The 13,580-nt window shown below is 42.2% G+C and overlaps 1 protein-coding gene across 3 annotated transcripts in view; it reads left to right on the top strand.

The window, feature by feature from the left end:
* The window catches only part of OCRL (OCRL inositol polyphosphate-5-phosphatase), a 43,352-nt gene that overhangs the window by 18,072 nt on the left and 11,700 nt on the right, over positions 1-13,580 (top strand). For 2 of the 3 annotated variants that reach the window (XM_060756336.2, XM_060756334.2), the window contains 9 exons: positions 27-143; positions 246-433; positions 4,900-5,011; positions 6,037-6,146; positions 8,910-9,045; positions 11,254-11,364; positions 11,561-11,726; positions 11,938-12,173; positions 12,486-12,509. In XM_060756336.2, the coding sequence (XP_060612319.2) occupies positions 27-143; positions 246-433; positions 4,900-5,011; positions 6,037-6,146; positions 8,910-9,045; positions 11,254-11,364; positions 11,561-11,726; positions 11,938-12,173; positions 12,486-12,509 (1,200 nt within the window). The remainder of the gene's footprint in view (positions 1-26; positions 144-245; positions 434-4,899; positions 5,012-6,036; positions 6,147-8,909; positions 9,046-11,253; positions 11,365-11,560; positions 11,727-11,937; positions 12,174-12,485; positions 12,510-13,580) is intronic. The other variant, XM_060756335.2, reaches the window with a different exon arrangement.

Genomic DNA, 13,580 nt, shown 5'->3' with positions numbered 1-13,580 from the left:
CAATCCTGGTATCTTGCGTCTTGCAGGTGCAGCTGGTGCGTCTGGTGGGCATGATGTTGCTTGTCTTTGCCCGGAAAGAACATTACGGTTATATCAGGGATGTAATGGCAGAGACGGTGGGCACAGGCATCATGGGAAAGATGGTAAGTTAACTCCTAAGTCTTGTTGTTAGTTGCCTCCTCCAACCAGTTGGTCTTCCTTCTCTGCTTCTCTGCTTACCGCTGTTTTGCTCTCGGCCTCTGCAGGGTAATAAAGGCGGGGTGGCCGTGAGGTTTGTCTTCCACAACACCAGCTTCTGCATCGTCAACTCCCATCTCGCTGCCCACGTGGAAGATTTCGAGCGCCGGAACCAGGATTACAAGGACATCTGTGCCCGGATGAGCTTCCTGCCTCCAGACCAGGGTCTGCCACAACTGACAATCATGAAACATGAGTGCGTCTCAATGGGGTCGTCTTGGGAGGGTTGTAGGGAGCTTTGGGTAGGCCAATCTTTGGTAGGCTTCCCCAGCTTGGTGCCCTCCAACTGGGAGTACAAATCTTATTAATTATTATTATTATTATTATTATTATTAAACTTTATTTGTACCCCGCTACCATCTCCCCAAGGGACTCGGTGTGTCTTACATGAGGCCGAGCCCACAATACAACAATAAAACAGTAGCAAAACAATACAACAATAAATAAAGCTCATAAACAGAAAATAGCAATAAACATTAACAATAACACAGCGATGTTTAAAAACCTATGGCAGGGCCAAATGTAGTAATTAAAAGTTTAAAAAATAATGCTGGGCGTGACCAGGTGACATATAAACAGGATAGAAATTTTGGAGAGGGATAGAGCATGCAGACAATCCTAGGTCACTACTAAGACCATTCACCATAAGCCGCTTAAGATTCATTATTCTAAGATCATGTAAGCCGCCCCAATTCCCCTTGGGGAGATGGTGACGGGGTATAAATAAAGCATTATTATTATTATTATTCAAAATACAACAAGATGAGTCCACAGCAGACAAGATCACTCTGCTGGCTGTTGTATTGGATCACACGTCGGACACTTCCCAAGTGTCTAGGATTGTGTGATGTATCGACGAATAATGTGTGCAGATCCCAGTAAGGTGGCCTTTTGCAGCTGTCAGATGGTAATCTTGTCAGCATCGATTGTGTTTAAGTCCAGGCCAAGGTCTTTAGGCACTGCACCCAGTGTGCCGATGATATTATTATTATTATTATTATTATTATTATTATTATTATTATTGACGATGTTGACAAAAGTGGATGGGAGTTGGAGTCCAAAATACCTGGAGGGCACCAAATTGCAAGTAGGCTAAATATTGGCTTCTACTACTTTTGAGCACAGTTTAGACCCATTTTTTTATAGATTGCACGTGCTTCATATTTATATTCCAATCAAACACTAGAGACAAGGAGATTTAAAATACAGTCGTTTAATTTGCAAAATACACTATTGGGTGTGCAGCAGGAAGAAAAATGCCACACAGGCTGTGCTGCATCATGGGTTTTGTAGTTGGCCAGACTAGAGTAAACATGCTCACACACAAATCAAACCTTTCTCCCTCTGTACAACATTTCAGTGCCTTTCTGTTCCAAAACAATCCCTTTTTCCAAAACAGTTCTCCTTTGCTTCCTCTACTTTGTCTCTTCCAGGTCATTCTAATTTCTCTTTTGTGAACCTTTCACATACTTTTCATCTCCCACTGTGCCTGGCAGCACTATCTTTTCCCAACTCTTTCACTCTTTCACTCTGTCTTCCCCTCTCTTTCACCCACTCTCAAAACTTTCTTCTTATGGAATTTACACTTACAGAATCTTAGTCTCTTCAACTATCTGGAAATAATTTGTAGCCTTGTTGTTTGCGAAGCTTCAGTGGCAAGGTTTTTATTAGAACAGCTATATATATATGTATCAGGCAGCACGAAGGTCTCTGACTTTCGTCTTGGCCAAACCAATTTAGCCTATTGCCCTCCAGGTATTTTGGATTTCAGCACCCAGAATCCCTAACCAGCTTGTTCAATGGTTAGGGTAATCCAAAATCCAGGTATTTTGGATTTCAGCACCCAGAAGCCCTAACCATTGAACAAGCTGGTTAGGGCTTCTCAGAGTTGGAGGCCCAAGCAACTGGAGGGCAACAGGTTCAAGTGTCTAGGCCAGGGGTCCTCAAACTAAGGCCAGGGGGGCAGATATGGCCCTCTAAGGTAATTTACCAGCCCTCGCTCAGGGTCAACCTAAGTCTGAAACGACTTGAAAGCACACAACATCAACAACAACAATCCTATCTCATCAGCCAAAAACAGGCCCACACTTCACATTGAAATAATAATAAGTTTATATTTGTTAAAATTGTTCTTCATTTTAATTATTGCATTGTTTTTAAGTGTTTTTTTTTTGCACTTATTTATTTATCGAGTCATCAGCAACGAGTCATTTATATTACATTTCTAACAGAACAAAGCAAACAAACAGAATGCAAAATTTATGAGTTTGGTAGTTGATTAAATGTCCTTTGACCAGTATCTGGCCCCTTGGAGTGCTTCTGGTGTTCAGCGCCTTCCAAGTCGCCCAGTCCTCTGTGTGCCCAGGGGGGAGTCTCTCATCTGGTATCAGCCATTGGTTGAGGTTCTGGGTTTGAGCCTGCCACTTTTGGACTCTCGCTTGCTGAGGTGTTCCAGTGAATGTCTCTGTAGATCTTAGAAAACTATTTCTAGATTTAAGTGGTTGACGTGCTGGCTGATACCCAAACAGAAGATGAGCTGGAGATGTCTCTGCCTTGGTTCTTTCACTATTGGCTGCTACTTCCCGGCGGATGTCAGGTGGTGCAATACCGGCTAGACAGTGTAATTTCTCCAGTGGTGTAGGGCGCAGACACCCCATGATAATGCAGCATGTCTCATTAAGAGCCACATCCACTGTTTTAGTGTGGTGAGATGTGTTCCACACTGGGCATGCATACTCAGCAGCAGAGTAGCACAGTGTAAGGGCAGATGTCTTCACTGTATCTGGTTGTGATCCCCAGGTTGTGCCAGTCAGCTTTCGTATGATATTGTTTCTAGCACCCACTTTTTGCACTACAAATAAGATATGTGCTGTGTGCATAGGAATTCATTCATGGTTTTTTTTCAAATTATAATCCGACCCCGCAACTGTTTGAGGAACTGTGACCTGGCCCTCTGTTTAAAAAGGTTGAGGGCCCCTGGTCTAGACAGTAAAATAATAAATGGTTGTGGGAGTCAACTAATAACAACAACAACAACAATCATAATAACAACAATAATAACAATAAATAACAATACATGGAATAATAACAACAATAATAACAATACATGGAATCCAACATATATATCTTGTTTGCTGTGTCATACTGTGATTAGTGTCAGTATAATTATACACTTTATTTATATTACACCCTTCTCCCTTAAGGGACTCAGACCAGATTACAGCATATACAGTAGACACAAGCATACATTCAGTGCCTTGATTACAGTCACATGTAATGAGACACACAAACACAAACAAAGGCTTCTCTTTTCATTTCTGGCTTCTGGAGGTGGTGCTCATCTCTGATTTTGGGGGCACTTTTCTCTATTTTCAAGCCTGGTTGTGTGGCCAGCCAGACTACTTGGAGCGTCTTGTCTTTTTCCACTGAAGCGGTACCTATTGATCTACTCACATTTTCATGTTTTCTAACTGCTAGGTTGGCAGGAGTTGGGATTAACAGTGGGAGCTCACCCCATCCCACGGATTCGAACTGCCAACTTTCAGGTCATTAACCCATTGCGCCACCGCAGCCCTTAGAATGGTGACATGTTTTATGGTTATCTATTACAAGGGTTTCCTCCACCATTCAAATTTACTCCTTGATACTCCTTTTCTTTTTCACCAGTACAGTTTGAAAGAGTTAGAACCATACAAAAATGCCATTAAAAACAGCAGAGATAAAGAAATGCCCAGAGGAGAGAGAACAACTCTTAAAATAACACATCTTTCTCAAAATACTACACTTCCAGGTGGGAGAAAAGCATCTCTTGCTGAACATTTTAGTGCAAGATTGTGGGTCCTGTGTTCTTCCAAATGTTGGAGTCAACTTCTCATCATTTTCTGCCTATCTGGACATAGAGAGAGGCATACTTGAAAGGTCATAAGTTTCCTGTCCTGTTTTAATGCATGGACAGAACCATACAGAGAAAGGCTGACCCTTCGGATGACATTCACCCCAAGCCTGGAATTTCTCAAACATTTAGAACTGATGCATCAAATCAGGAGCCAGCACCTTGTTGTTGTTTGCTTTATTTATACTTGTAATACAATTAAAAAGCATATAGAAAGTCTACATTAAAATATAATAATAATAATAATTATTATTATTAATAATAATAATAATAATAATAATAATAATAACACTTTATTTATATTCCGCCCTTCTCGCCCCAAAGGGGACTCAGGGCTGATCACAGTATACATACATACATTAAATGCCAGTTTATATAGACTATACACAAACAGTTAGAACAAATGAAGTAAACATATATATTAAAACCAAAAAGTAAAAAAAGTTTTTGAAAACTTTTTTTAACTTTTTAAAACTTTTTTTTTACTTTTTGGTTTTAATATATATGTTTACCTCATATATATTAAATAGTTTAAGAAGTAAAAAGAGTTTTTAAAAGTTAAAAAAAACTATGAAAAACATTAAAAGGTCTGTTGAAAAACAGTACAGATGAAAATAACACAGCACTTTTTTCCGAAGTACTCTTCTCAAGTTTTCGGTTCTAAAAATGTGTTTAGGGTTGTAATCCTATTTGTTTGCACCCAGTTTTCCCCCCTCCCAAATGTGCCTGATAACAGCTGTGGTTCCTCTGCTGTTTCCTGTTTCTTTTAGTGTTGTCATCTGGTTGGGAGATTTGAACTATAGGCTTTGCCTTCCTGATGCCAATGACGTGAAATGTATAATCGGTAGAAATGAGCTTCAGAAACTCCTAACATTTGACCAGGTGAGAGAGACAACCCTGCGTTTATTTCGTCAATTTCCTGCATTTGGATCCCCCACCTTAGGCTGGCCAAGAAAAACCTACAGCCATTTACTTAGCAAGGCCTTGATTAACATGAGATGATTGAGACACCAGGAAAGGCTTCAGAAGGCTTGGACTTCGGTTGTGGCGCAGCTGCTTGAGAGTCAGCTGCATTAAAATCACTGCTGACCGAGAGGTCACGAGTTCAAAGCCAGCCCGGGTCAGAGTGAGCTTCCGGCCATTTGTCTAGCTTGCTGTTGACCTTTGCAGCCCGAAAGACAGTTGCATCTGTCAAGTAGGAAATTTAGCTACTGCTTATGCGGGGAGGCAAATTTAACTAATTTACAAGGCCATAAAAATCTCCAGCAAGCATGCAAAGAATGAGGAAGTACTTAATCAGTATCACAAATGGACAGTGCAGCAACAGCTCCCCTGGTGGCCAGAATACCTTCATGAAGCTGGAATGTTAAATAGCCTCTGTGTGTCTGTTTATATATGCTGATTTAACTAATTTACGACGCCATAAAACTCTCCAGTAGCGTACAAAAAGAATGAGGAGGTACTCCATCAGTGTCACAAGTGGATGGTGAAGCAACAGCTCTCCCGATGACTGGAATTTTAAAAAAACCATATCCTCATGAAGCTGGAAAATTAAATAGCCTCTGTGTCTCTGTCTATATATGTTGTGTGTCTATGGCATTGAATGTTTGCCATGTATATGTGCATTGTGATCTGCCTTGAGTCCCCTGCGAGGTGAGAAGGACAAAATATAAATACTGATAATAAATAAATAATAAATAATGTGCAGAGATCACATGATGCAGTTGCCAGTTTTGAACTCATTTGCCACATAGGGTGGTTGAAGTATGTTCATGTTAGTATGGTGTTGTGAGAATGGGAAATTCACTTTTAAAAAAACAACTGCATGGTTAGGAGCTCTGGAAATTGTAGTTTTAAATAGTTTTCCAAATTGTTGTTGACTTGCCCTATTGTTTTTTTGCCTCTAGCTCAATATTCAGCGTGCTCAAAAGACAGCTTTTGCTGATTTTACGGAAGGAGAAATCAATTTCATCCCTACATACAAATATGACTCTAAAACAGACCGCTGGGATTCCAGGTGAGTATCTACCCAATAGTTCAGCCTTGTAAATAAGCCCATGAAGAATGGTAACCTGTAAATATGCTTAGAAATAGTCTTTGTTGGCAGGGTGCTTTGGGTGTGGGGAGTGATGGCAATGAGTTTCAAGATGGCAATGGTTTGGTCAAGGATATTAATGCAGAGAATGACCAGGAGATCCCTGTTCAAAGTGTAGTTTCCCATGAGAATGTCCCTGAAGGGTGTGGATATGATGGTGTACTCCCTGAATTGTTACCAGAGAGTTCCCAGGATTTGGGGCTTGAAAACAACTCTGCACCTGCAGAAGTTAATGAGCAAATAGATAGACAGCAGGAGATTAGTCAAAACAGATAAGCCGAACAGTGCCTTCGGCGGTCTGCCAGAATCCGACAGAAAAAGATAAGAGAATCTCAGTGAAAGCAAAACAATTTTCGGAGTGCTTGGGATAGCTTAACGAGGGGATAAAAGTTGCAATTATGGGAAATATAGTCAGATGAAGCATGGTTTGGGATCAAGTTAAGTTCTCATCCTTGTTCATGGAAGATTGCTTGGAAGATTCATGCTTAAATATTTTTTGTTTCATGGTTTTGATTCTTGGATTTTAAGACTACATACTCATGCCTTGGATTAATGTTTTCTGGTTTTCTGGATTATATTAGAGAAGTGTGGACTTTGTTTTCATGGACTTTGCTGAACTTTACCCTGGACTGTTTTGTTCCTGCTTATCTTCTTACCTAATTGGATTTACCTATTTCTTTAAAGTGCTTTTTACTTGCTGCTTTTTAATTATCTACAATAAAAGGATAGTTTTCCTATTCAACGTGTGGTGTTTAAAGTCAGAGGGCTTTTCCTGTCCTGGAGTGCAACAGGGCTGCAGATTTGAACTCTCACTCAAGATCAGTCTATCAGTCTAAAACAGTTAGTGACACCAAAGCACCCCAGGAGCATCAGTAATTACCCTAACCTGGTAATTACCCCCTAGTGGTGCAGCGAACTTAACCGTTAAGCTGCTAACTTGCTGACCAAAAGGTTGCCGGTTGGAATCTGTTGAGCACTGTGAGCTCCCACTGTTAGTCCCAGCTTCTGCCGACCTAGCAGCTCAAAAACATGCAAATGTGAATAGATCAATAGGTACCGCTTTGGCGGGAAGGTAATGGTGCTCCATGCAGCCATATGACCTTGGAGGCATCTACGGACAACGCCGGCTCTTCAGCTTAGAAATGGAGATGAACACCAATCCCAGAGTCGGACTCAACTAGACTTAATGTCAAGGAGAAACCTTTACCTTTTACCAGTTGGAACCTGAGTAACAAGCCAATGAAGACCCAGATGGCATCTGAGACAACAAAACAGGAAAGCATTCAGTTTCTTCTGAAAGCCTCTCTATGGCCAGCAGGGAGATGCGTGGTTTCCTAAAGCCTACAACATCAAGATAACAGTATCTGAGAGGGAGAGTGGGACTTTTCCTTTGAGGAAGCACATGAAGTTCAGAAGTAGAATATAGAGCACAGGTGAGAGCAGGCAGGTGCATACTTGGATTCTTTATAATTTCAGCTAGCACAAGAGGAAGAAACGTGTGCCCCTTTGGATTCTTTGACTATAGCTGCTATAGGTAAAGGTACATTAAGTCTAATTCTGCCCGACTCTGGGGTATGGTACTTATTTCCATTTCTAAACCGAAGAGCTGGCATTGTCCGTAGACACCTCCAAGGTCATGTGGCTGCCATTAAAAATAATAATAGTAATAGTAATAAACTTTATTTAAACCCCCCACCATCTCCCCAGTGGGGACTCAGGGTGGCTTACATGAGGCCAAGCCCGGACAACATATTACAGCAAAATAAAACCAAAACATAAGCAACAAGTAACAGCATCAAAATTACATTAAAAATATATGAATACAGTAACATAATAACATTACAATAAACACAATCACAGTGACAGTGGGCAGGTCACATGTGCAGGATAAAATGTTTAAAAACTCGAATGAGATAAGAATAGGAGCAAGTTATTTGCAGGGAGCTCGTAAAGAAACACAGAGTTGTGGAACTAAACTTCCTATTAGGGGGGGGGGGCGTGTCTTGCAGTGACAGAAGCGTTGAGGGGAGCAATAGTGTCGTTTTGTGCACCTACTCACCAAAGGCGCAACAGAAGAGCCAGGTTTTAAGGTTCTTTTTAAAGGTTTCTAGGGTGGCGACTTTCCTGATCTCTCCAGGTAATGAGTTCTAGAGTCAGGGAGCCACAGAGGAGAAGGCTCTCTCCCTTGTGCCCCCAAGACAAGTTTGTGAGACTGGCAGGGGCGAAAAGGAGGGCCTTCCCCGAAGATCGAAGGACCCTGGTTGGTTCATGGAGAGAGATATGGTCATGAAGCGTTACCTATTGATCTACTCACATTTACATGTTTTTGAACTGCTAGTTTGGCAGGAGCTGGGCCTAACAGCGGGAGCTCACCCCGCTCCCCAGATTCAAACCGCCAACCTTTGGGTCAGCAAGTTCAGCAGCTTAGTAGTTTAACCTGCTGCGACACCAGGAGACCCATATGCTGTTATAAACCCTTAAAAATTGGTGTTTGGACTTCAAGACATATCCAGATAGCATGGTTACTAGGCAAGCCAGCTGGAGCATTGTGGATATTTCAATGCAAATAACTTTTCCATTCTCAAACAAATTAAAGAAAGAGACCATGCAGTGCAAAGCAGCAGGTGCCTTGTGTTGCAGCCTCAAGCAATCACCCGCCTTGGTGCCTGTTTTGTCTCTTTGCAGCGGGAAATGCCGAGTGCCCGCCTGGTGTGACCGAATCCTCTGGAGAGGAACCGGCGTCAATCAGCTCCACTATCGGAGCCACATGGACTTGAAAACAAGTGACCACAAGCCTGTCAGCTCCCTCTTCCTGATTGGGGTAACCCTTTGCATCGGGGACGATGATCCATTTCCTTCCTTAGTTGTTTTAATATTATGTGTTTTTGTTGTTGTTTATTTCATTTATTTATCATTTCTTGAATTAGCCACCTGGAGTCCCAGCTTTGGAGAAAAGGTAGGATATAAATGATGGTGATGATTTTTCCTTCCGCAAATGGGACTCAAGGTGGTACACAATAACACAAGATTCTCAAGTCACTCCTGACACGAAAAAGAAATAACACAAAATCAGGTTGCAATTAAAAGCCTAGTTAATGGCATATCTTTAAGTAAAATATAGCAGCTAATTGGTAGCAGTATAATCTTCAGCTCTGCTCGTCATTATATGGATGGAACGGAGGAATAAATCTGCAATAGTTGGCTTAGCATATGTAGCAGGAGTCAAAGTCCAAGACTCTTTTTCCAATGTCAACTTCTCTGCCTTCATCTCCGTTTTTACGAGGGTTGAATGAAAAGTAATGCCTCCACCTTCATAACTCCTGAACAGATGGCAGTACTGGTATGTGGCAGGTACTGGCTTGTTCAGTAGACTCTCCTCTACAGTTCCGTTTTGGCAGGAAGCCTTAGCATTGAACGGTTGTGTTGTTAAAGTGCAAAGTATGGAACCCTGCACAGACAGTCAGTCAATGCGACTTAAGCAATGTGCAGTCATTGAATTCTTGACAGCAGAAGGTGTCACCACAAAGGAGATTCATCAGAGAATGCAAGCTGTTGATGGGGATTGTGTTGATGTAAGTACTGTGCGTCGTTGGGTGAGTAAGTTTAAAGATGTTGAGGTGGGAACTTCTGACGTGCATGACAAACAAAGAGTTGGATGTCCTGTGACAGCAACCACTGAGTTTCACAAGCAAAAGGTTGACAGATTGATTCAGGACGATCGTCATATCACTCAGAGAGGAATTTCAAGCATAATCGGCATTTCACAAGAATGTGTGGGTCACATTATTGCTTTGCTTGGCTATTGGAATATCTGTGCACGATGGGTACCCAGGATGTTGATGCCTGATATGAAAGCACACAGACAAGAAACTTCAGGGACTGTATCTCACCACCGTACGACATCCTCCATACAGTGGGTTGTTGTAGGTTTTTTCGGGCTATATGGCCATGTTCTAGAAGCATTGACCTCACAACCTCTGAGGATGCTTGCCATAGATGCAGGCGAAACATCAGAAGAGAATGCCTCTAGAACAGGGGTCCTCAAACTTTTTAAACAGAGGGCCAGGTCACAGTCCCTCAAACTGTTGGAGGGCTGGATTATAATTTGAAAAAAAACATGAATAAATTCCTATGCACACTGCACATATCTTATTTGTAGTACAAAAAAACACTTAAAAACAATACAATAATTAAAATGAAGAACAATTTTAATAAATATAAACTTATTAGTATTATGGGAAGTGTTGGCCTGCTTTGGGTTGATGAGTGCTTTCAAGTCGTTCCAGACTTAGGTAGACCCTGAGTGAGGGCCGGGTAAATGATCTTGGAGGGCCATATCTGGCCCCCGGGCCTTAGTTTGAGGACCCCTGCTCTAGACCATGGCCATATAGCCCGAAAAAACCTACAACAACCCAGTGATTCTGGCCACGAAAGCCTTCGAGAATACATCCTCCATACAGTCCAGATTTAGCACCGTCTGACATCCATCTGCTCCCGATAATGAAAGAAGATATTCGGGGACATCATTATGCTTCTGATGAAGACGATGAGAGAACTGTGAGACGCTGGTTGCAGAAACAGAGTGTCAACGTCTTCCGTGACGGCTTCAGAAAACTTGTCCATCATTGGCAGAAATGTATCCAGTTGTCTGGTGATTATGTCGTAAAGTGAACAGTGGTAGTTAAAGAGCACATTCTAAGGATTATTTCTGTGTTTGATTTATTAAACTATTCCCACCCAAACACAAGTAACAAAGGTGGAGGCATTACTTTTCATTCAACCCTTGTAAATTCTCTGCCAGCTGGACACTGTTTTTAAGCTGTTACAAATGATGTTTAATTAGTATTTTTATGGAAAATATTCAGAAGGAGAGAATATTTTAGAGAAGGAAGCAGTTAATACTAAAGCAGTACCTCCAATGGGAAAAAAGGAAAAGAAAACATGGAAGATGGGGCAAGAGGCTGATTCCCAGATTGTGACCATGTTTTGTGATGGGATGAACCAACATGGTGGTCTTTTCCTCCCGTAGGTGAAAGTTGTTGATGACCGGCGGTACAGGAAGGTGTTTGAAGATATTGTCCGGATGATGGATAGGATGGAAAATGATTTCCTTCCATCACTGGAATTGAGCCGGAGGGAGGTAAGCTGAACTAAATTTTCCGCAAAAAGAGATAGAAATGACAAGAAAACAAAGAGCCTGTTGCTTTGAATCCCTCAACCCCCCTAACAAAGGGCCCAGAATTGGGACAACCTCTACCCCCAGAACATGTTTCCTTGCTAGTTGCTGAAGGCTTGCTTCTTTCTCCTCTCCCTCTGCCTCCCATTTTGCTTTACAGTTCACATTTGAGAATGTGAAGTTTCGGCAGCTGCAGAAGGAGAAGTTTCAGATCACAAACAATGGGCAGGTGACCTGCCATTTCTCCTTCATCCCCAAGCTCAACGACAGCCAGTACTGCAAGCCATGGCTTCGTGCTGAACCCTGCGAGGGCTACTTAGAGCCAAGTGAGTCTTTGGGCAGTCACCATCGCCTGTCTTAAGCGGCCGAGGGGGAAAAGGAAAGGGCCTGAGGCTGTTAGGAATTGTGGGAGTTGAAGTCCAAAACACCTGGAGGGCCCAATTTTACTCACACCTGATTTAGTCCATTTTAAATAAAACAGATCATTCCAAAGATATTCTGTCAAAGTCTCTGCTTCCCCCCTCCCTCCCTTTTCAGACGAGACAGTCGATATCTCCTTAGACGTGTATGTCAGCAAGGACTCAGTGACGCTGCTCAACTCCGGGGAGGACAAGATCGAAGATATCCTTGTCCTCCACCTGGACCGCGGCAAGGACTACTTCCTCACCATCAGTGGGACCTACCTGCCCAGCTGCTTTGGGACCTCCTTGGAGACGCTCTGCCGCATGAGGCGGCCCATCCGTGAAGTCCCTGTCACAAAGCTCATCGATCTGGTAAGGCATGGAGGGAACTCAGGTCTCACCTTCCTCTTTGGAAAATGCGGGGGCATCTTCTGAATCTGCTCTGCAGCTGTGCATTTGTCTTTGTGCCAAGCATCCAAACCCATGGCTGATATCTGTCACTTCATCTATGGAGCCACTTTGTTCCCTTTTGCCCTTTTATTCAGACTAAACTCTTGTTTTCTTCCATTGTGTGGCAGCTTGCATCCTGGCATCTGGGTTGTTTCCTTTCTTCTTTTTAGTCTGCACCAGTAACACGCTTTGTATGTTTTTCTCTCTTTCTTTGCTTTCCTGCTCTGCCCTCAGGAAGAAGACAACTTCCTAGAAAAGGTAACAGACCATGCAGTGTTTTTTAGTGAATTCTGCAAACTTTTTGTGTCATGTATTTGTAGGCTTTGTCAACAATCAGCAAATGATTTCTCTTGCCATCTTCTTGTCTTCTCCTCCTCTTCGTGCTCAGCAGTGATTATGATAATTTGCTATTTATTACCTGCCTTTCCTTTTGGCTCTAAGCAGGGCACAACATACCATATATTCTCGAGTATAAGCCGACCTGAATATAAGCTGAGACACCTAATTTTACCACAAAAACTGAGGAAACGTATTGACTCGAGTATAAGCTGAGAGTGGGAAATGCATCCGCTACTGGTCAATTTCAACATAAAAATAGATACCAATAAAATTACATTAATTGAGGCATCAGTAGGTTAAATATTTTTGAATATTTATATAAAACTGTAATTTATGATAAGCTTGTCCAACTCTGATTAAATTTATTTATTTATTTATTTGGGGTGCTTCTACCCCGCCCTTCTCAAGCCCCTAGGGGGGACTCAGGGCGGCTTACAAAAGGCACAATTCGATGCCTAACAATTACAACATACAAAGGAATATACAATACACAAATTTACCATATAAAATCACAGTTATCACTAATTAAAACAATCAACAATATATTAGCAGCAATAAAAAACATCTTGTGGTCAGTGTTCACCAAATCCAGTCCGTAAACCATTTAGCATTGTCAGTGTCCTTTCCTACTCTGGTCATTATTGGTTGTCTTTGTCCATCTGCCAGCTTACCCGAACGCCTGATCCCACATCCAGGTTTTTAGCTTCTTCCTGAAGGAAAGGAGGGATGTTGATGTCCTAATTTCCCCGGGGAGCGCATTCCACAGGCGAGGGGCCACCACCGAGAAGGCCCTGTCCCTCATCCCCACCAGTCTCGCTTGTGATAAAGGTGGGGCCGAGAGCAGGGCCCCCTTAGCAGATCTTAAATTCTGAGGTGGGACATAGAAGGAGATACGTTCGGACAGGTACGCTGGGCCGGAACCATTATTCTAACCTCCTTCAATGAAAATGTGCTTACGTATCCTTCCAATAATAATAGAGTAAAATAATA

The sequence above is a fragment of the Anolis sagrei genome, chromosome 10, assembly GCF_037176765.1.
Source record: "Anolis sagrei isolate rAnoSag1 chromosome 10, rAnoSag1.mat, whole genome shotgun sequence".
NCBI classification, from domain to species: Eukaryota; Metazoa; Chordata; class Lepidosauria; order Squamata; family Dactyloidae; genus Anolis; species Anolis sagrei.
Note: the sequence above shows the minus strand (reverse complement) of the source record. Positions and strands in the feature narration are given on the sequence as shown.